The 20262-nt window shown below is 45.2% G+C and overlaps 2 protein-coding genes across 2 annotated transcripts in view; both read left to right on the top strand.

Annotated features, from left to right (window-relative positions):
* Positions 1 to 4017, top strand: part of FBP1 (fructose-bisphosphatase 1) — a 30902-nt gene extending 26885 nt beyond the window's left edge. Inside the window, exons 6-7 of the mRNA XM_075550706.1 lie at positions 1930 to 2049; positions 3650 to 4017. Coding sequence (XP_075406821.1) covers positions 1930 to 2049; positions 3650 to 3841 — 312 coding nt within the window. The 3' untranslated portion in view covers positions 3842 to 4017. The remainder of the gene's footprint in view (positions 1 to 1929; positions 2050 to 3649) is intronic.
* A 12323-nt stretch (positions 4018 to 16340) lies between these two features.
* The window catches only part of FBP2 (fructose-bisphosphatase 2), a 90936-nt gene continuing 87014 nt past the window's right edge, over positions 16341 to 20262 (top strand). The window contains exon 1 of the mRNA XM_075550705.1: positions 16341 to 16579. Within this exon, the coding sequence (XP_075406820.1) occupies positions 16410 to 16579 (170 nt within the window). The 5' untranslated portion in view covers positions 16341 to 16409. The remainder of the gene's footprint in view (positions 16580 to 20262) is intronic.

Below are 20262 nucleotides of genomic sequence, written 5' to 3'. Positions count from 1 at the left end.
TGTGCAAAGAGGGGAGCCTCTAGACCACATGTGACAGAAGTTCGTAGACATCTCCTGGGACATGATTCATGACTTGCCCTGAAAAAGAATGCCACAGGATAGAGGTGGATTGATTAACTCAATAACTCACTGCCATTGAGTCGATGCCGACTCATAACAAAACCGCCCCTGTGAGTTCCAGAGACGGCCTCTTTCCGGGAGTGGAAAACCTTGCCCATCTCCTGTGGGAGTTTCAAACAGCTGACCTCGCGGTTAGCAGGCTGACTCCAAGGCCATCAGGGCTCCTCCGAGGCGAGGTGCAGCTCTCGTTTGTGCCGACCCAGGGATCGGCGGTGACGCAGGGAGCTGTTGTGAGCACTGCCACTCTTTCCCAGCAGCAGAACATCAGGATTAAAGTCGATCAGATGGACATGTCAGCTCTGAGGACCAGATCTCAGATGGTATAACATGTGCTCTCACCCAGAGTGCCAGGCACTGCTCACTGGACCCCTGCTCCTCCAGGCAATCCTTCTGTGGTGGGTGGAAACCCAATCACATCCCAGGTTGGGTGTTTCAGGGGCTGAGTTTTGGGGGGTTGATCGTTAACCTCTTCTTTTGAGGTAGCTCTGGGGAGGCTCAACGTTTCCATGCTAGCCTGTTTACCACTTAATGATAGACCAGTGTTTCCCAGAGTGAGTGAGTGAGTCCACCCCGGGAAGGGTGCTGGAAGCTTCCTGGCTTATGGGCTATTATAGTCCATTAAATTCCAGGAGTCGCTGAGCACTTTTTCTGAAAAGGGGACAGTAGGCCAAATAAACTTGGGAACCTGCTGCTGTGACTCACGCTCATGAAAGAGATGACAAATTGTGGAATGCAAAGAGAAGACATGTCTGTTGGTGCCGTTGGTCCTGTGTGGAACTGTGTAATTCTGTCATTGTCATGGAAGGCTAGTGATCTTCTGGGGTGGCTAGCAGAGCACTCAGAACCTTTTGGACCTGGCCCCTGCCTCTCTGTCTACCTGGATTGTCTCCTTTCCTAGACCTCTCACCCCCACCCCCTCCACCCGCCACAGTCCACCCTCATTTCCCCAGGAGATGCCACCATGCCCAATGTGGAGAGTGCAGGCCACCCCTTCGCTTTTGCTGGTCCCTCTCCTTTGAAGACGCCCACACCAGGGCCATTGCACTGACTCTGACTCGCGGTGACCCCGTGTGTGCCACAGAAGAGCCGTGCTCCACAGGGTTTTTAGGGGTGGGTTTTTGGAGGCAGATCTCCAGGTCTTTCTTCAGAGGCACCTATGAGTGGACTCAAACCTCCAACCTTCGGGTTAGCAGGTGAGCATGTTAACTGTTTACACCACCTACAAAGGGACAGAAATCTTCCCTTCTGTGCAACAGGCCTGGCTTCGAAGCCCAGACAATGCATCTCATGCACACTCATCACCCATCTGTCTGTGAGGTTGGCCTCACGCTGAAGTGTTTTCAGTAGAGCTTCCACATTGAGCCAGACTAGGGAGAGAGACTTAGCAATTTACTTCCATAAAACCAGTCCGTTAAAACTCTAAGGATCACCATGCCTTGATCCTGTTCATTGTACACGAGGTCTCCATGAGTCAGGAACTGATTGAATGGGAACTACCAACAACAAGCCCTACCCAGCTCCTGCTTCAATGGCACAGGTTTCGCCGTGCCTGCACCATCTCTATGGTGCCAGTATACCTCCTCGGGACTTCTGGGTGGTAATTTAACATGAACTGTCAGATTGTGTGAGGCTCTCTCCAATAACTATTCCATCATCTGCTTCTCCAAAACACGACTTCTATCACATTGCTTCACACTGTCCCAAACACATACCCTGTAGGTGATTGTTGAGTGGAATAAGCATAAGGGACTCCGGGAGAACTCTCTTTCTTGTCTGCAGCCCTGATTGCTGTTGGTCTTGACTTGGCAGGATAATTCAGCTCCCTACGCTGCCCGGTACGTGGGTTCCATGGTGGCCGATGTTCACCGCACGCTGGTGTATGGAGGGATCTTTTTGTACCCTGCCAACAAGAAGAGTCCCAAAGGAAAGGTAACCAAAAGTCCCTGAAAACAAGTTGAAATGGATTGAAATAATTTTTAACCTGGGAGATCTGATTTAGGAGAAAAAGGAAGGTTGTGGGAACTGTTGGGCTCGGGATATCTGTGGTGCTTTTGTTTCTAGATTTAAGGATGTTCTTGCTAAATGCAGGAGATGTCAACCAAATATAAATCTGGCTTCCCATAAGCCCCTCCATTGCTAAGGCAAAGATAATGCAGTCAGACAGGTGGACTCAGTGCTTAGTGGCCCCAGGCTTTCGTTCCGGCCCAATGAACTCCATTCTAAAGTGAAAAGATCATCCAGTTCAGTTACCAAGCCAGCAAAGCTCATGTGTGTTCCCAATAGAGGCTTGAATTGCTTTCAAAAAGCATCACACGGAGATAACGAGGGAGCTGACATACGCCGTTTGGAAAATGCCAATTTTCTAGGAAGGAAAGAGTCGCTGAGTAGTTAGGTAAACTGTGATCTCTGGCTGCACTGCCCAATGCCTGTGTCGATCCCAGCAGGTCACACAGGGCTGAGTCTGGGTGTCATGGCTTCTCACATCCCCAGAGGGTGCAGAGAGCTTGCTTCCAAAGTACCACCCTGTGGACAGATTGCTCTCTTTATAGATGTGAGAGACAGAGAAAGAACAGTAAATCCCCTTACCAGCCCAGGTGCCCTCCAGGTGACGCCAGCTCCTGACAACCCCATGTAGGTCAGCATGGAACTGCTCCATAGGCATGTCAGTGGCTGAATTTGGGGAAGTAGATTTCCAGGACTTTCTTTTGAGGCACCTCTGGGTGGACTCAGAGCACATGGGCAACATCAATACTCAGCATCACTCAGGGTCTCAGATCCCACTTAAGATAATTAGAAATATCACTCTTTCTTCCATGGCTCCCTCTGATTTTCCAACCTCTGTGAGTATCTGCTTGATGGTACTTTTCTCTAAGGCCTTAGAGAGTTGCCCAAGCTCCTCTAGCTCAGTTTAGCAAATGTGGGCACACGCCTGGGTGGAATCAGAGCCAGGAAACACCTGCAGAAGGCTCCCTGCTCAGTAGACAAATTGCATGGAAACGAAGACAATTCAGAAGTTAATACTGAAAAGCAAACGCCAAGATGTCTCAGACACGAAATCCCTACCCTTTAGCCCTGGGAGATCCGTAAATGGAACGTACCTAGAGGGGCAAACAGTATGCGTGTTCTTGGAGGGGCCCATCTGCTTTCCAGATGTCTGCAGCCAGCCAGCACTGTGGATTATTTTATGCTTTTTGAAGAAGCGATACTCCATCCAAAGCACGCAGGATCGCTCAGTAGGTCCAGAGAAGGGAGTCAAGGGCTCTGTCCCAAGGTCACATCAACCCCAAGTCCAGATGGCCAGTCTCACGTTTGCATTGGGTCTTGTCTGGTAGTTACAGCGGATGGGCACTGGATTAGACTATGGTCTCAGTGCATGCTTTCGAGGCCCTTTCCCAGCGCCATAGAAGGACAGGCAGAATAGAAGGTCCATTAGAAACCCCTGGAGCCCGGCACAGCCTGGCTAAAAGAGATCCCTTGCCATGTAGCGCCTACTGGGATGCGGACGCCGCCCTCTGCTCTTGTTTTTCAGCTGAGACTGCTGTACGAGTGTAACCCCATGGCCTATGTCATGGAGAAGGCCGGAGGAGTGGCCACCACCGGGAATGAAGCTGTCTTGGACATTGTCCCCACTGAAATCCACCAGAGGGCGCCAGTCATTTTGGGATCCCCTGAGGATGTGGCAGAGTTCCTGGAGCTCTATAAGAAACACGCCACCAAGTGAAGCGCTCGCTGCCTTGCCCTCACAGTAAAGAATCGCTTCTCATGGAGCCCAGCGTTCACACTGTGCTGCCATGTCCTGAGTGGGCATCATGCCTGCCCGGGCAGCAGAAATCCAAAGCATGGGTATTTTTACTATGTGGTGAGGTACTCTGTAATCAAAATGCGATCATGATAATGCCTCGAATAATCAAGATATGTTTTGAGGGGGTGGGGGATAAATAAAACACATTATTACTTTAAAAAAAAGAGTTTTCCTTGCCTTATTTCAAATGATAATAGCTAATGTAAAAACACTGGCTCTATAAGAGCACATATTTAAAATACACTACTAAGTATAATAAAAAGTAAATTATACCCTCAAAACTGAAGAGAAAATGTAAAAACCAAAAAAACCTAACGCATGTAACACCACATAACTCATGTCGTCTTACAAACAGCATGTTCATGAAATGCTATTATCAACCCGCTTTACAGATGAGCAGTGGTAATAATTTCTTTTATACCAGACAAATCCTGAGGAGTTGGACATTAAAGCTGTCCTGAATGTTCAACTCTTCCAAGAGGCTATTCTGCTCCATCTCTATACCCGCTCCCTTCTCCCCCAGACACACCCTCCCTTGAGTTAGTCCATCAGGTCCCTGGTTCTGCAATTTGTGCAGCGTGTCTCACATTAAAGCTGCAGGTCAGGAAAAAGTGAGCCAAAGGCAGGGTCCAAAGCCAGAAGCACGTGTCCAAAAGCCACGGTAGGTCTTGCTTCTACCACAGTTCCGTCATGAAATAGAGGTCTGGCTTTGCAGGGGAGGTGATGGGTGTTCAAACGTGTATATCTGTTGAACTCTGTGCATGATGGTACGGTAGACACACCTCGTACAAGGAAAGTGAAGGATGATGTCTTAGAGTACATCCTCTGCTAAGGCCGAGTCAAAGGTGCTCCCAAGGAAACAAAAGGTGTGCCTTCGTTCACACCCTCCACTAAAATCTGATCTTAATCTCACCCTAATCTTGTACGCCCATTAGAATGTCTTCCAAAATGAGATTATAGCCATAGATGTATAGAGCCCAGGATATATCCCATAAGGGATGCTGGCTATGATTATAACTCAGGCATGGGCCTGGGGTGTCCCTGGGCATGACTTCTTGGCTCCCCATGTTATTGCTGTTGTTGAGTGTTCTTGAGTCTGACTCCCAACAACCCCTGTCTGACTTCTCATCTATGCATCACCAAGGAAAGGAAAGGTTATGTCATTACTGTGAGTTGACATCAATGACCAGAAAACACTCCACTGAACTAACAAAGCCTAATCAGTCCTCGAGTCTGTATTATTACAATAAAAGAAGAAGAGGAACTCATCAGATGAGCAAGATTGAAGGAGGCAGAACTTGTAACAAGCAAGCATGTTTCTCACTGAGCTCTGTGAACAGGGTCTCCCTCAGCTACCCCTGCTCCTGCTAGAACCAAGATTGCTAGACTGGCAGTGAGCCACATTGGGCATTAGGAGACACCTGTGGTCTTTCTCAAGTTCCAGATGTTAAAGAGATCTATTTATTCCCCTGTCAACCTACAACAGATGTTTGCTTAGAGCAGCGGTTCTCAATCTGTGAATCTCTACCCTTTCACCGGGGTCACCCGATTCATAACCGTAGCAAAATGACAGTGATGAAGTAGCAACGAAAATGATTTGATGGCTGGCGGATCACCAAAACCCGAAGAACTATATGAAAGGGTATGGCGTTGAGAACCACTGGGTTAAAACTTGATTCTTTACAAACCCAAAAAGCAAACCAAACCAATTGTTGCTGAGGCTCCAACCGATGCACCCTTGGAGAGCCAGTAGATCACCCCGCTTTCTTCTGAGGGATCTCTGTATAACTTGAACCTCAAATCAGTGTATTAACCTCCCTCTAAACATTCCCCTCTGACTTCACATTTTCCCAACAGCAAAAGCGAGTCCTCCTTTTGTCTATGGCATGGACCCCATGCCAACTCACACAACACCTGGGTACACTAGAGAAACAAATCCAGAGACACTCATTCGTATATCTATATTGATATCGATGTCTATGTCTATATATCTATATCTATCTATATATAAAGAGTTATATACAAGAGCAATTATATATTGAGAAAACATTCCAGCCCAGTCCAGATCAAGTCCATAAGTCCTATATTAGCCCATATGTCTGATACCAGTCTATGCATTCCTTTTCAGACTCACACAACACATGTAATGATGCCAAATGCCAGAAGATCACAGGCCAGTTGGTAGAAAGTCTTGTGGATCCAACGGTGGTAGAAGCATCTCAGTGCTGACATGGGTCTCCACAGGCTCCTCAAGCTCTAGGGCTCTGGCTCCATCAGCGTAGGTCCATGTGGCTTGTCAACAGGAATGCCTCGCAGGGAGAGTGTGTGTCTCACCTCCAGGGAGGAAGACAAGAGTTCCCAGAATCATCAGGAGAGGGCCGTGCCCACACAGAGGCCTCATTGGCTGTGACCTGATTAACAGGCTAGACTCCACCCCTTCGCAAGTTGACAGGAGATTATGTAACTGCCATAATACCTTTTTATTTTTCACCTTCTTGGTCTTTAGCTTTCAAAGTCATTTCTATTGTGACAAAAGCTGTATGGATGGAAAATTCCCTTTCTCCCTGTGACTCCCTATAACTATCTCCCTGTAACTTCCCAGGTGTGGTGCGGAAACCAAACATAGCAAAAGGACCTCCTTGAAGTACTCTTGTGTGTTCGGCTCGCTGTCTTTCATTGAACTCTCAGATTTTTGTTGTCATTTCCTTTTCTATTTTAAATAATTCTTGATCAGGCATCTATGCTATTTTTCTACGTCTTCAGCAAGTTCCCGCTGACCTTTCATTCATCATACTTCTATGGCAGTGTCTCTAGCATGTTTGCTTAGTCACATCCTTTGACGTTTCTCAGGAAGTTTAGTTAAGTTGAATTTCACCACAATTATTTGCCTTTTTGATATTACACAATATCATTTTCTTCATAATTTGCAATGCAGGCTTGACTTGTCTTTGAGTGGTGATTAATTTCCTGTATATCCAAGGAAGTTCAAAAGCATTTAAATAATACAGCAATGGCTGATCTTATGACAGGATACCTTTTTTAAACAGGATAATATTTTTAATTAAAAGAATATTAGCCTAAGAGGTGTATTAGAGCTTAACCTCTGAGCCACTCCTGTTTTTAAAAGGTTGTAGATAGTACTGACAGCCCCCCCCCCAAACAATTTGCATGGTCCCCAAATTATGCCACCATTGAATTCTTTCTGATCACTGACCAAGGATGTAGACCATCTTGCCCTCAGGCAAGGGCCTTGGAAAGTAGATTACTTCCACTGGTCTCCAGGCAGCACAGGGAAAGACAGTCTTTCTCTTAGGGGCTTCGCTGGGTGTGGAGGTCACCATACTGGGGACAGGTCATGGAGTCACATGATCATGAGTCATGCTCTGTCAGTCTTATCTTGACAGCCTTGGGCAGGGGGCCTTGGACCCATCATGTAAGCCCTTTTCTCTAAGCAGGTACCTTGTCCCAGCCATGGCCCCAGTCCTGCTTCTGTAGTTCCACCTGCACCTGTCATGTACTGATCTGACGCCAATCATGGATTTGTGACAGTGACCTTCATTCCATGCCTCAGTTAATGAGCTTTCTAATGGTTTTCCTCCCCTGGATGATGTGTCTGTGTCGTCTTTGTTTCTATTACGATGTCATGCGTGTTCTTCTGAAATTGTATTTGAGATTGGGGTCTTTTTTGAACCCTAAACCAGATGAACAGTTTGAAAGTGTAATAGGTAGTTGATGTTCATTTGTTATTTATTTTAATTTATTATTGTGTGTGTGTGTGTGTGGCTGGCTTATCTTTGACATCTTACCATCCAGATGGGCGAGGCCCCTGCAAACAACAACCTGGAGCTGGCAGCAGGACCTGGTAATTCTCTGCAGGATTGATCATCACCACATAATGTTCACTTTGCAAATGAAAATGCTTCCTCCACCACTCAGATAGTCACCGCTTCAGCGCGCGCGCGCGCGCGCGCACACACACACACACACACACACACACGATGCTGGTCCATGCTAACCCCACATGTTACCGAGTAGAATTGAATTGCATAGAGTTTGCTTGGCTACAGTCCTTATGGAAGCCGGCCACCAAATCTTTCTTCCATGCCGCTGCTGGAGGCGCAGATCACCACCCTGTGGGTTCGTCCTAAGGCGGTCACCTTTATGGAAACAAACTTCCACGTCTATTTTCCTGCAGAGTGGCTGGAGGGTTTGAACTCGTGGTCTCTCAGCGAGCAGCCAAATGCTTTCACCACGATAGCACCAGGGTTCCTTTTCGGGGTTGGTACCTGAGTGCAGGGGACAGCACCAGGGACCTCTTCTGCTGGCAGGTGTTTTCTCTTGAGCTCCTGGGTAAACCCTCTGGCAAGATCTGTAAAGAATCCCCAACCCTGCTTATTTTCCCACCTAGCTCTGATTTCTTTCTTTTCACATTTTTATTTAAAGGTCATTTTATTGGGGGCTTTTACAACTCTTATTACAATCCATGCATCAATTGTATCAGGCATATGTGTACATATGTTGCCATCATTCTTTTCTAGACATTTACTTCCTTGAGCCCTTGGTATTAGCTCCTCTTTATTTCCCTCCCTCCCTCCCTTACCCCTCCACCCTTGTGACCTCTTGATAGATTATAAATTGTTATTATTTTCATATATCACACTTCTGTCTCCCTTCCTCCACGGTTTCTGTTGTTCTTCCCCCTGGAGAAGTGTGTGTGGCTATGTGTCCATCATTGTGACCGGTCCCCCCGCCTTCCCACACCTCCTCTTCCCCCTTTCCCTTTCTGGTATCATTATTCCCATTGCTGTTCCTGGAGTCTGTGTGTCGTGAACTCTTATCTCTTATCTATACCTGTGTACATGTGCCGGTCTAATCTGAAGTGAGATGCAGCACTGGGGACATGTGTGTGTGTGTGTTTGTGTGTATGTGTGTGTGTGTGTGTGTGTGTGTGTGTGTAAGCCTCAAGGAACTAGAGGAATATTGTGTGTTTCATCGGTGCTTTACTGCGGCCTGGTTGACTCATCCCTTCCCTGTGACCCCTCTGTGAGGGGATGAGCTTTGGGTCTCTGCTCAGATCCCCCTCATTCTCAACAACATGGTTTTGTTTGTTTGTTATGGCTCTTCTTATACCAATTACCCGGTCCCGCAGCTCTGATTTCTGCTGGTGGGATTGAACCACTGACTTTGTAGTTGGCAGTTTGACACTTAACCCACAGCACTTAACCCACAGGGTTCCTTTCAAAAATAGATTCAACAAGATGTGATAATCACTGACATCATGTTGGTTCCAACTCCTGAGGGTTTTTAATCAGCTTTTCTTTTGAAGTAGACAGTCCAAAAATACAATTGTCTGCCACTTTAAAATTCTACATGTAAATTGACAAGATCAGTATGGAAACTTAAGCCTAAGAAGCCTTCCTTCAATGCCAGGCAACCTTTGGGGCTCCCGATTCTTGTTGGCTAGTTTGTAAGAAGTAGTGGCTGAGCCTCATCAGCTCAACTATCACTTCCAAAATTAAAAAGTTTATGATTCGGACCTGGGCCAGTTCACCCCTCCTTAGGCGACCTGTGGTTGCGTGCTCCCAGGAGGTCACCGTATTGATGCCGATCTTAGTGCGGACACCAGATGGGGGTAGCGCACTACATCCCAGAACTCCCGCACTCAAGCGATCCTCAGCCTCAGCTTCCCAGTAGCTGGGACTACAGGCGCGCGCCACCACGCCCTGCTAAAAGCTTACGATTCTGAAGAGGGGAGAAGTCCTGGTGGCGTAATGGTTATGCAACAGGTTGCTAACACAAGGCCAGCAGTTCGAAACCACCATCAGCTCCTCGGGAGAAAGACAGGGCTTTCTACTCTTGTCCAGAGGTACGGTTGCTCAAATTCACAGGAAGAGCTTTACCCTGTAGGGTCATGATGAGTCTAAATCTACTCTATGCCAGTGAGTTTTATTTTTAAAAAAGATGGTGGCTGTAGTTTTATGGCATCAGAAAGATACAAATGATGTAACCGAGAGGAATTCCTGAAACCCAAGTGAAGGCTGAGCATGATAGTGGGACAAGAGGAAAGAAAACGGAAGTAGAAGAAAAAAGTAGAAGGCAAAGGGCATTTATAGAGGTCTAAATGAAGGCATGTACATATGTAAACATATTTATATATGAGGATGGGGAAATAGATTTATGTGCATATATTTATAGGTTTAGTATTAAGGTAGCAGCTGGACCTTGGACCTCCACTCAAGTACTCCCTCAATGCAAGAATACTTTGTTCTATAAAACTGGCATTCCATGATGCTCAACTTCCCAACACGATCGCTGAAGACAAAGCAGGTGCATCAGCAAATGTGGTGAAGAAAGCTGATGGAACCCGGCTATCCAAAGATATAGTGTCTAGGGTCTTAAAGACTTGGAGGTAAACAAGCATCCATCTAGCTGAGAAGCAACAAAGCCCACATGGAAGAAGCACACCAGCCTGTGTGATCAAGAGTTGCCAAAGGGATCAGGTATCAGGCATCAAAGAACAAAAAATCCTATCATTGTGAATGAGGGGGAGTGCAGAGTGGAGACCCAAAGCCCATCTGTAGGCAACTGGACATCCCCTTACAGAAGGGTGGTGGGGAGGGTGCAGTGTAGCAGCGATGTAACATACAACTTTCCTCTGATTTATAAATGCTTCCTCCCCCTCCACCCCACTCATATCATGATCCTAATTCTACCTTACAAATCTGGCTAGACCAGAGGATGTACACTGGTACAGATACAAACTGGAAACACAGGGAATCCAGGACAGCTGATCCCTTCAGGACCAATGGTGAGAGTGGCAATACTGGGAGGGTGGAGGAAGGGTGCGGTGGAAAGGGGAACTGATTACAGGGATTTACATATAACCTCCTCTCTGGGGGCTGGATAACAGAAAGGTGGGTGAAGGGAGACGTTGGACAGTGTAAGATATGACAAAATAATAATTTATGAATTATCAAGGGTTCATGAGGGATGGGGGAGCAGGGAGGGAGGGGGAAAATGAGGAGCTGATGCCAGGGGCTTAAGTGGAGGGCAAATGTTGTGAGAATGATGAGGGCAATTAATGTACAAATGTGTTTTACATAATTGATGTATGTATGGATTGTGATGAGCTGTATGAGCCCCCAATAAAATGATTTTTTAAAAAGGAAAGATACAAGTGAAGTGCATATAGCATGTGGTCGAGTGGCTTCCCAAGGCAGCGCGGCTGTGTTTCAGAAAGGAGTGAACAACCCTCCGATGGGTTTGATGAATTCCTCCAACCAGAGAGGCCTTGAAGCCTCTTGCTTCAAATGGCAGTGTCACCACATAGCAGGGCCTCAGCGTGTGACAGGGAGAAAGCTCCCGGGATTTGGGGCTTACTCATTGCTACATATCCCAGAAGCTTTGCACAATAAAGGTTTACTTCTGAATTTATAGTCACAAGTACGCCTGGCATCCTGGTAGTTTGGGGACTTACTCAGGACTACAAAGGGAGCTCTCCTGATGAAACAATTGAGTACTCACCAAAAGGGTGGTGGTTCAAACCCGTCAGCCATGGCAGAGAAGAATGGTGTGGCAGGCTGATCCCAGTGGAAACCCTGTGGGGCAATTGTACTGTCCTACAGCGTTACATAAGTCATAATTGACATGACCTCCATGCCTTTGGTTTTTGGTTTTCACTAATACAATATCCCCTGGGCTATCCTGACCAAGGCTGGGCTTAGAGAGGGTATTTAAGCTCTCTGAGTCTCAGCTTCCTGAGATGCAAAATGTTCATTGCAGTGACTCCTTGTGGTCCAGGCCACTTTCACTCTCAGAATCAGAAATGTGCTCATCCTAGTTTAATCAGAAAGGGGATTTGCAGGAAAGATTCCGCGAAATCCTTTGAAATGCAGCACATATTACAAAGGACAGTTTATCCCGCCTTAGGCCCATTCCCCTCTTCTCGCCAGCATTATCATCCAATTCATGAGTGTCTGTCTCCTTGTCTCAAACCAAGTTCCTCAGAAAGGGCATATCAAGTTCATCTTGTGTCAAGTGTCTACTCCAATTCGTTGCAGCCAGGAGCCAGGCTCACATGACAACAATGTCGCCCGGATTTTCCTCATATAAGCAGAGTGAACTGCTCTCTAAGATGGGAATCAACACACAAAAGCTTCAAAATTATATTTTCTTATCATTCCAATATATGTACCTCAAAGTTATTAGATTTATTGTAAGAATTAAATAAAATAATGTGGGTCAAAAAAAAGATCATATGTTAGTCTAGGTAGACTAGAGAAATAAATTCATAGAGACACTCATGTATTTAAGAGAGCTTTATATACAAGAGCAGTTGAATACTGGGGAAACATTTCAGCCCTGTCCAGATCAAGTCCTTAAGTACGATATTATCCCGTATGTCGATACTAGTCCATAAATTCTTCTTCAGACTCACACACCCTTGCAATGATGCCAAATGCAGAAAGAGCTCAGGCCAGTAGGTGGAAAGTCTTGTGGATCCAGTGGCATTGTAAGCATCTCAGCATTGGTAGTGGCATTGTAAGCATCTCAGCATTGGTATGGGTCTCCACATGGCTCCTCCAGCACAGGGCATTAGCCTAGCTCCATGTGTCTTGTCAGCTGAAATGTCTCCCAGGGAGTGGGTCAGTGTCCTGCCTCGGGTGAGCTATTTATCTCCCTTAGAGCAGTGGTTCTGAATCTTCCTAATGCCACGACCCTTTAATACAGTTCCTCATGTTGTGGTGATCCCCCAACCAAAAAATTATTTTTGATGCTACTTCATAACTGTAATTTTGCTACTGTTATGAATCGGGCAACCCCTGTGAGAGGGTTGTTCGATCCCCAAAGGGGTCACAACCCACAGGTTGAGAATTGCTGCTTAGAGCCTCCAGATGAGGTCATCAAGCTACTCCCTGATTGGCAGGCTAGACTCTACACCTTCACTCTCAAATTGACAACAGAGTATATAGCTACCACAGATGGGGATCCCACAGATTGAACCCATACTCTCCAAATGTCTGCCTTACTGTGCAAAGAGACGCTGAACAACAACAAAGCCCAAGCCCACTCCCATGGAATCGACTCCAGCTCACAGCGACATATAGAAACACAGAGAGGTTGAGATTACGGGGTGGGGTGGGGGGGCTACCTAACATGCTGGGTTCACATCACGGGGTTATATAAAGCATTTAGCAGAGTTTGGCTAACAAAGAACGGTTCCTCAATTGATATATGAGAATCACATTCTAGATTGCAGTCTTTGGATGGAAGGCCCTGACTCGGTAGTGGAGGTCAGTTTGCCTCCCCTTAGACTTGGGGCTGTGGGCATTCTCACAAAGGCCATAAATAGCCGTGTGGTCACCATATTTTGGTGGCGCTGAAATAGATGCCAGAGGGGAGCTGGGCTTTCACCACAGCTGCCCTGCAAAGTCTGCCCTGGCCTATGCCCTACAAGAACTTTGGCATTTGCTGAAAGGTCACCAGTTGCGATTTCAGACGTGTGTGTAACTCGAACTTTTAGCATCTAAATGTAGCTGCAAATGGGCTACAAGTGCTGTACTTGTTGATATCCAGAGCTCAATGGTGGCGGGGATAGCAAGTCCTCCCTGTGGACCCTTCATGGGGCTCGCTGACTGCTTGCAGATGACCCCAGGGACTCGTCCCATCCCGGGTCCCGCATCATCTGGTCTCTTCTCTTTCTGAACTTCCTCGGCCTCCCCCTGTCTGGTCTAAAATGCGTACTTTTGTCTCTATTTCCATCTGTTGTGAACAGATAATTTTGTGAAGCAGAATACTAAGAATCACTGGGAAATTGTTCGCTTAAAAAAATTAACACACAAAACACAAGCCCCAATTGTTTAATGTTAAATTGTCATTTCATTTTGGTTTAAATGCCTTATCACCAGGGGGCTTTAAAAAGCTCATGAAGAAATTTGATTATCTTTAAATTACCATTGTGAACTTTTTGAAGCCCTTTCATATTTTAAAAAATTAATAAAAATAAACTGAACACATATACCAACAACAACAAAATTGCCATAAAACAAACATAAACTAAAAGACCCAAACAAACCTGTTACCAACACGTCAATACTGGCTCATGTGTGAGAGAGCACAACAGCTCTGTAAAGTGTTCTTGGCTTCAATCATGCCTGGAGCAGATCACCAGGCCTTTCTTCTGTGGTACTGCTGGATGGGTTAGAACAGCTAACCTTTAAGTTAGTAGTCAAGCACAAACCTTCTGTGCCACTAAGAACACTGATGTTGTCAGGTTTGTTGGGTACAGGTCATGGAGTCAGCACCAATGCTAAGATAGCGACCCCACGTACAGCAGACTGAAACCTGCCCGCTCTGTGCCGTCTGCACAGTTGTTGGTGCGTTTGAGCCCTCTGCCCCGGCCCCTACGTCAATCCATCTCATTGAGAACTTTTCTCTCTTTCACTGACCCTCTACTTTACCAAGGGACTGGTCTCTGCTGATATTGTGAACAAACTATGTGAGACAAAGTGTCCCTTTGTCTAAGGAGCATTCTGGCTGTCCTTCCTCCGAGACAAATTCGTTTGTCCTTCCGGTGGTCCATGTACTTCAGTATTCTTTGCCAGCACCATGATTCAAATGTATCTTCTCGAGTAATCCTTGCCCAGCTTTCACTGTGGAAATGCCAAGACGTGGGTCAGGTGCACCTTAGTTCTTTTCTCACACTTGAAAGAAGGCTTGTGCGGCAGATTTGCCCAATGTCATAGGTCATTTAATTCCTGACTGCTGCCTCCGTGGGTATTGATTGTGGAGTCAAATGAAGCCCTTTGCCACTCAGGATTTTTGCCTGTTTGTTTTGATATCTTTTGGTCCAGTTGTGGAGCTTTTTGTTTTCTTCACATTGAGTTACATCCCAAAGGTGATCTTCATCACATACCTTGGAAGCAAAGTAATAAGGATGTTAAAATAAAGCAAGTCACAGAAGTTTTTTGGTTAGTGTGCATAAAAACTATGTTGATGCTATACTGCAGTCCATTATATGTATGATAATAATCTGAAAAAGTATGAAAGATTGTGTGAATGACCAAAATGTGACACAGAGACAGGAAGTGAGCACACACTCTGGTGGAAAATGACGTTGATAGAATTCCTTAGTGAAGGGTTGCCACAAACTTTCGATTGTAAAAAACAAAATATTTGCAAAGTGCAATGAATGGCATACAAGCACATCCAAGAATTTGAAAGCAAACTAAAAAGCAAACTATACTGATACGGCACATAGTCTTATCACTTTTAATCCTCCAAACCATCCCACAAGGTACACAGTTTATTGTTTCCCTGTTTACAAGCGAAGCAGCCTGGTGACAGAGTGGTTAAGCTCAGCACTCGCTCAGTGAAAAGTTGACAGTTCAAGCCCACCAACGACGTCATGGAGAGAGGGGACTGTCTGCTCCTGTAACAATTTGCAGCCTTGGAGCCCCGGGGAGCAGTTCTACTCTATCCTACAGGGTTGCTATGAGTTGGAATCAACTCGATGGCAGTGCATTTGGTTTGGGGCATTTTTACCAGCATCTAGCAACGATGCTGGTGGGGCTCTGGTGGTGCAAGGTTAGCAGTTTGTCACCACCAGTCACCCCGTGTGAGAAAGATGAGATGTTCTGCTCCTATAGAGAGTGACAGTCTTGGAAAGCAGCCAGGGCAGGTCTACCCTGTCCTATGAACTAGATAGCAACGAGTGTTAGCAATACTGAGATCCCACTGGCTCTAATGGAAGTTGTTGTTTTTGGTTTTTTTAGGGAGAAGGCAGAAAGGACAGTGCTGGTGGTGAAGACTTCTAGTCGTATTAGTATTTTATCTTTTATCATTTTTGTTACAAAAGTGAAAATCTTGAGAAACTGATAACAAAACAGTGGTGCTTGGTGCTGTGAGAAGAACAGAATTTCCCCTACTTCTTCCAGATTTGGCTATTTATTATGAAAGCGGTACATGCTGGTGTGTAAAACCATAAAGCATCCTTTTAAACGTATTCGAAAGAACCCTAATCAAGAGAGACCAGGATTGCCATTATGGTCTGTGCCCAGGCAAGCCATCTGCCACCTAGAGCCAAGAAAGATGGAGTTCTGTGATGGAACCTTGTACACCATTCTTTCAAAGACTCACAAGCCAGACCTAGGGTTTTCTCGATATTTCTAGGCATATTGGCTTTCTCATCTCCTATCTGGTACACCTCTGTTGCTTCTTAGATCTTTCCAGAGAAAGCTGCGTTTTGTCTCTGGGCAGAGCAGTTCTATTTATAGCTTGCTGGGGCAGCCTTGGCAGCTTCCACTATCTGGGATGCCAAAGAAGTCCTTGAGACTGTCCAGTCGTTTTAATCACGTGGGCTGGGGCACTTTTTCTGAAAACTCCTCGCTTGGGTTTCTCCTCTGCTTTCACAGTGTGGAGCCACAGCCCCTAGAGATAAACAAGATTTCCTCGCAGGGATTATAGATTTGGGAAAACAACTGCCACAATGACAGACAGAAGCCCCTTCGAGACAGACATGCTCACCCTAACTCGCTTTGTGATGGAAAAGGGTCGTCAGGCCAAAGGTACAGGAGAGATGACCCAGCTGCTCAACTCCATGCTGACAGCAATCAAAGCCATCTCCTCAGCTGTGCGGAAGGCGGGCCTGGCCAACCTGTGAGTCCTGGTGATGGGTGGGAGGGGGTGGCGGGAACCTGGGACCTGGCTCTGCAGGTGGGGGCGGTACATGTTCCACTGGGGAAACATGCATATAATTACCACAATGTTTCCTTGACTCCTGATGATAGACAAATGACCAATGTACTAGTCTACCAAATGTTATGTATGGGGAGGAACAGAAAGAGGAATTGATACCAAGGGCTCAAATAGAAAACAAATGTTTAGAAAATGATGATGGCAACATAGGTACGATTTTGCTTGATGTATGTGGATTGTAATAAGAGTTCCCAATAAAATGACCTAAAAAAAACCAAAATGTTATGCACGGTTTACATTTTTAGTAATAAAGAGTTGAGGAGGAGAGAAGCATATTTGCCCCAGTGGTAAAATTGTGCCTCTGAGGGAAGGTGCCTTTGAAATTTCTATCAAGTTAGCTGCTGTCTTCAAGACACACAATAGAGACAAAAGATGGGTCATTTTTTTTCAGGTATCATTTATCATTAAGATTATTAGCTTAGACCTGTTACAGTAAATAATATAAGGGGGTGCCAAAGTTTATGGGAATTTTCCAGTATCTTTTATTTCCATGTCCCCCCAACTTTTTGAAGCCCCCTTAAACACTGAATTATCACAAGTTATATCTTTGAGGGGAGTTGAGATGCCTTTTTGTGGTTCTTGCTACATAGGCGCATTGTATTGGGATAACCTTTGCCCAGATGTGAACCACCAGTAGCTGCTGAGTTGGTTCCAACTCCTGGCCACCTCGTGTGTGTCAGAGTAGTGCTATGTTTCACGGTTTTCAAGAGTTGATATTTCTGAGGTCAGTCTCCTGGTGACCCTTCTTCCCAGGGACCTCTGGCTGGACTTGTTCCTCCCACCTCTGGGCTAGCAGCACAGCACTGTATTCATGACCTTTTCCTTGTGAATTAGGTGAAGGCTTACTGGGCAGATCATTAGTTTTCCACTCACTAATTCATACATGTTTTGTTTCAACTTGTCCGTTGTAATCCCCTCCATGTACTTACCTCATTCTTCCCTGACTCCGGTTCCTATCCCTTCTTCTTTTCCTGCCTTCTGAACTTTTCCTGCCTTCTGAACTTTGTGCTTGATCATTCTAATATAGGAGTGAGGTCAGTTCCAGACTTGAAAGGTGGGTGACTAACAGCCAAAGTCTTTGGTGGCCCACCAGTCTATCCAACCAATAAGCCTGGTCTCTTCAGATTTCATTTTTTTCCTCCCACATTTTGGTCTACTTTCCCCAGGACCTTCTAATGTGACTATTTTCAGAGCAGTTGGTAGTGATAGCCAGGTACTCTCTATTTATTTTGGTCTAAGGATTGAAGAGACTGATGTTTGCATGGTCTACGAGTCCTCTGGACAGGTTATTTCCTCATGTCTTCTGATTTCCATCGTCTTTTTTCCTCAAGATGGGGGGAGATCAAAAGTTGTACTTTAGTTGTCTGCTCATGCAATTTTAAGACCTCAGACATTACTCACCAAAGTAGGAGGTAGACATCATCTTTGCATACTGGGTTATGCTGATCGACCTTGGTGTTGCTGGACATTGTTGGACTGATCCCCTAGGGCCAGCAATGCATTTCCATTGAGATGTTTGATTATGTCTAAGAAATCTTCATAACTCTGCCCGCTGTCTATGCTACCACACTCATGTATATATTTGCAACAAAGGTAAAGATTCTAACATCTACTGTGTGTTAGTCTGGGTTCTCTAGAGAAGTAAACTCAGTGATTGGTTTATATTAAAGACAGAAATTTATATCAAGAAAATGGCTCACACCATTGTAGAAGTGCTTAAGTCCAAACTGGTTTAAGTTCATGGGTCAAAGGTTAAGTTATTCACAGCCTGCATTCACCAGATCAGGCTTGTGACTGGAGCGGTGAATGAATGCAGTATCGACCAGTCAGATAAAAAGCCACTGATGACTCCCGGGATCAGCCGGCAACATAGCAGGTTATTGACTAAAGTCCAAAGAACTGGAGGTTGACACACCTGCATCTGGTGTGTCAAGCAAACAAGCTCTCCCCAGAGTCTACTTATACTTTGACCACACCTCTGAGGAAACTTCCTTTTGGTTGCCTCAAGACTGTGACCCAAATAAGGGGGTTATACTTCACCCAAATCTTTTTCCAACTTGTTGGCTGCTCCCAGGAGATTCTCTTATGGAATTGATTTCGTGCTATGTAAGATCTTTGGAGATTGCTAGGCCTTAACTTCCAGACCACTGAGAATTCTGCCTCAGCCCAGTTGACAGGAAACTTAAATAACTATCTTTGGTGAAATGTTTGATCACATCCTCTGCCTATTTAAAAAAATGGACTATTTGCCATTTTGCTGTTGAAATGTTGATGTTGTTTACATATTTTAGAGATTCATCTGTCTTATATGTTGTTGCCAATTTTTCCCCCAGTCCATGGGTTCTCTTTTTTCTGTTTTGGTGAAATCTTTTGATGTATCAAACTCATTGGCATCAAGGTGATTATGACTGATAGTGACATGATAAGACAGCGTAGAACTGTCCCTGTGGGTGTCCAAGACTATAACTATTTTTCCCCTCTCAAACCATTTTATGAGGTTATATGATGATCCAGACATCATATCATTCCATAGTTCAGTCACATCAAGCAGTATTGTACACTTGCCACCACAGTCAGTTTCAAACATTTCTTCCTTCGTAAAATTTCTTAATGAAGCTCCCCAACCTCTTCGCCCACCTCCTACATCAAACTCCCAGGAGCCCTTATGGTAGCTGTTTTCTCTAGAGGTCCATCAATCCTGGGCTTCATATAGCGAAAAAACAGACAAATGCGTAACAAAGATTCAAGAAGGCTACCAATAGTGACAAAAGACATAAGAGATAAATGGTAATGTGAAAAACAGAAAATAGTGAACACCAGATCTAGCCCAAAGTATGTTAGAGGGGAGATCAAGTGCCTCTCTGTTTAATAACCGATTTATTCTCATCCCTCCATTTTGGTTTGAAGGAAATCAGTGGAGGCTTATTTCCTGTGTAAATCTTGCAAATGTATTTTGCACTTCCACTGTCATCCATCGCCTTCTGCACACTTCACAATTTAAGCTCTGATACTTTGAATTATGTAATTGCAATCCTTGGGTCCCAGACGTCAGTTTGCTTCTTTCATTTGGACTTAGTTGACACCTCACGCAGAGGACTGCCTTATCTGATGGCTGGGCACCATCTAATTTCTTCACTACACTTTGCTATAGCACCCATATCTTCTGTGCTTCCTTGATGAGGGTGAGTACCAGCAGGGCCATGTCATAAGAACTAATTGTTTTTAGATTGGAGCATGGATTAAGTGCAAGGCCAAAATCCATCCCTGGATCTATGAGTTTTAGATGCTCTGGCTCCCTTAGAGACTTCTTTGTTAATTTATGGTAGAGAATCTTATTGTTCATCTCCCTGGCCCACAGGGATCTTCTATAATAGTGTCATTGATTAGCCCATGGAACTAATTTTAAAACCCTGCTGAGAAAGGAAAATTAAGCAAGTGATGGCTAACTATATATTGCACTATCTGAATTATTCACTTGTACAGACGAAGTCCTTACATTTCTGGACACTATTTACACCAACAATGGGAGTTGGTGATCAGGCAAAATTGACAATAATATTCACTGACAACATCAATCACAGATC

This window comes from Tenrec ecaudatus, chromosome 5 (assembly GCF_050624435.1).
Source record: "Tenrec ecaudatus isolate mTenEca1 chromosome 5, mTenEca1.hap1, whole genome shotgun sequence".
Classification (NCBI taxonomy): Eukaryota; Metazoa; Chordata; class Mammalia; order Afrosoricida; family Tenrecidae; genus Tenrec; species Tenrec ecaudatus.
Note: the sequence above shows the minus strand (reverse complement) of the source record. Positions and strands in the feature narration are given on the sequence as shown.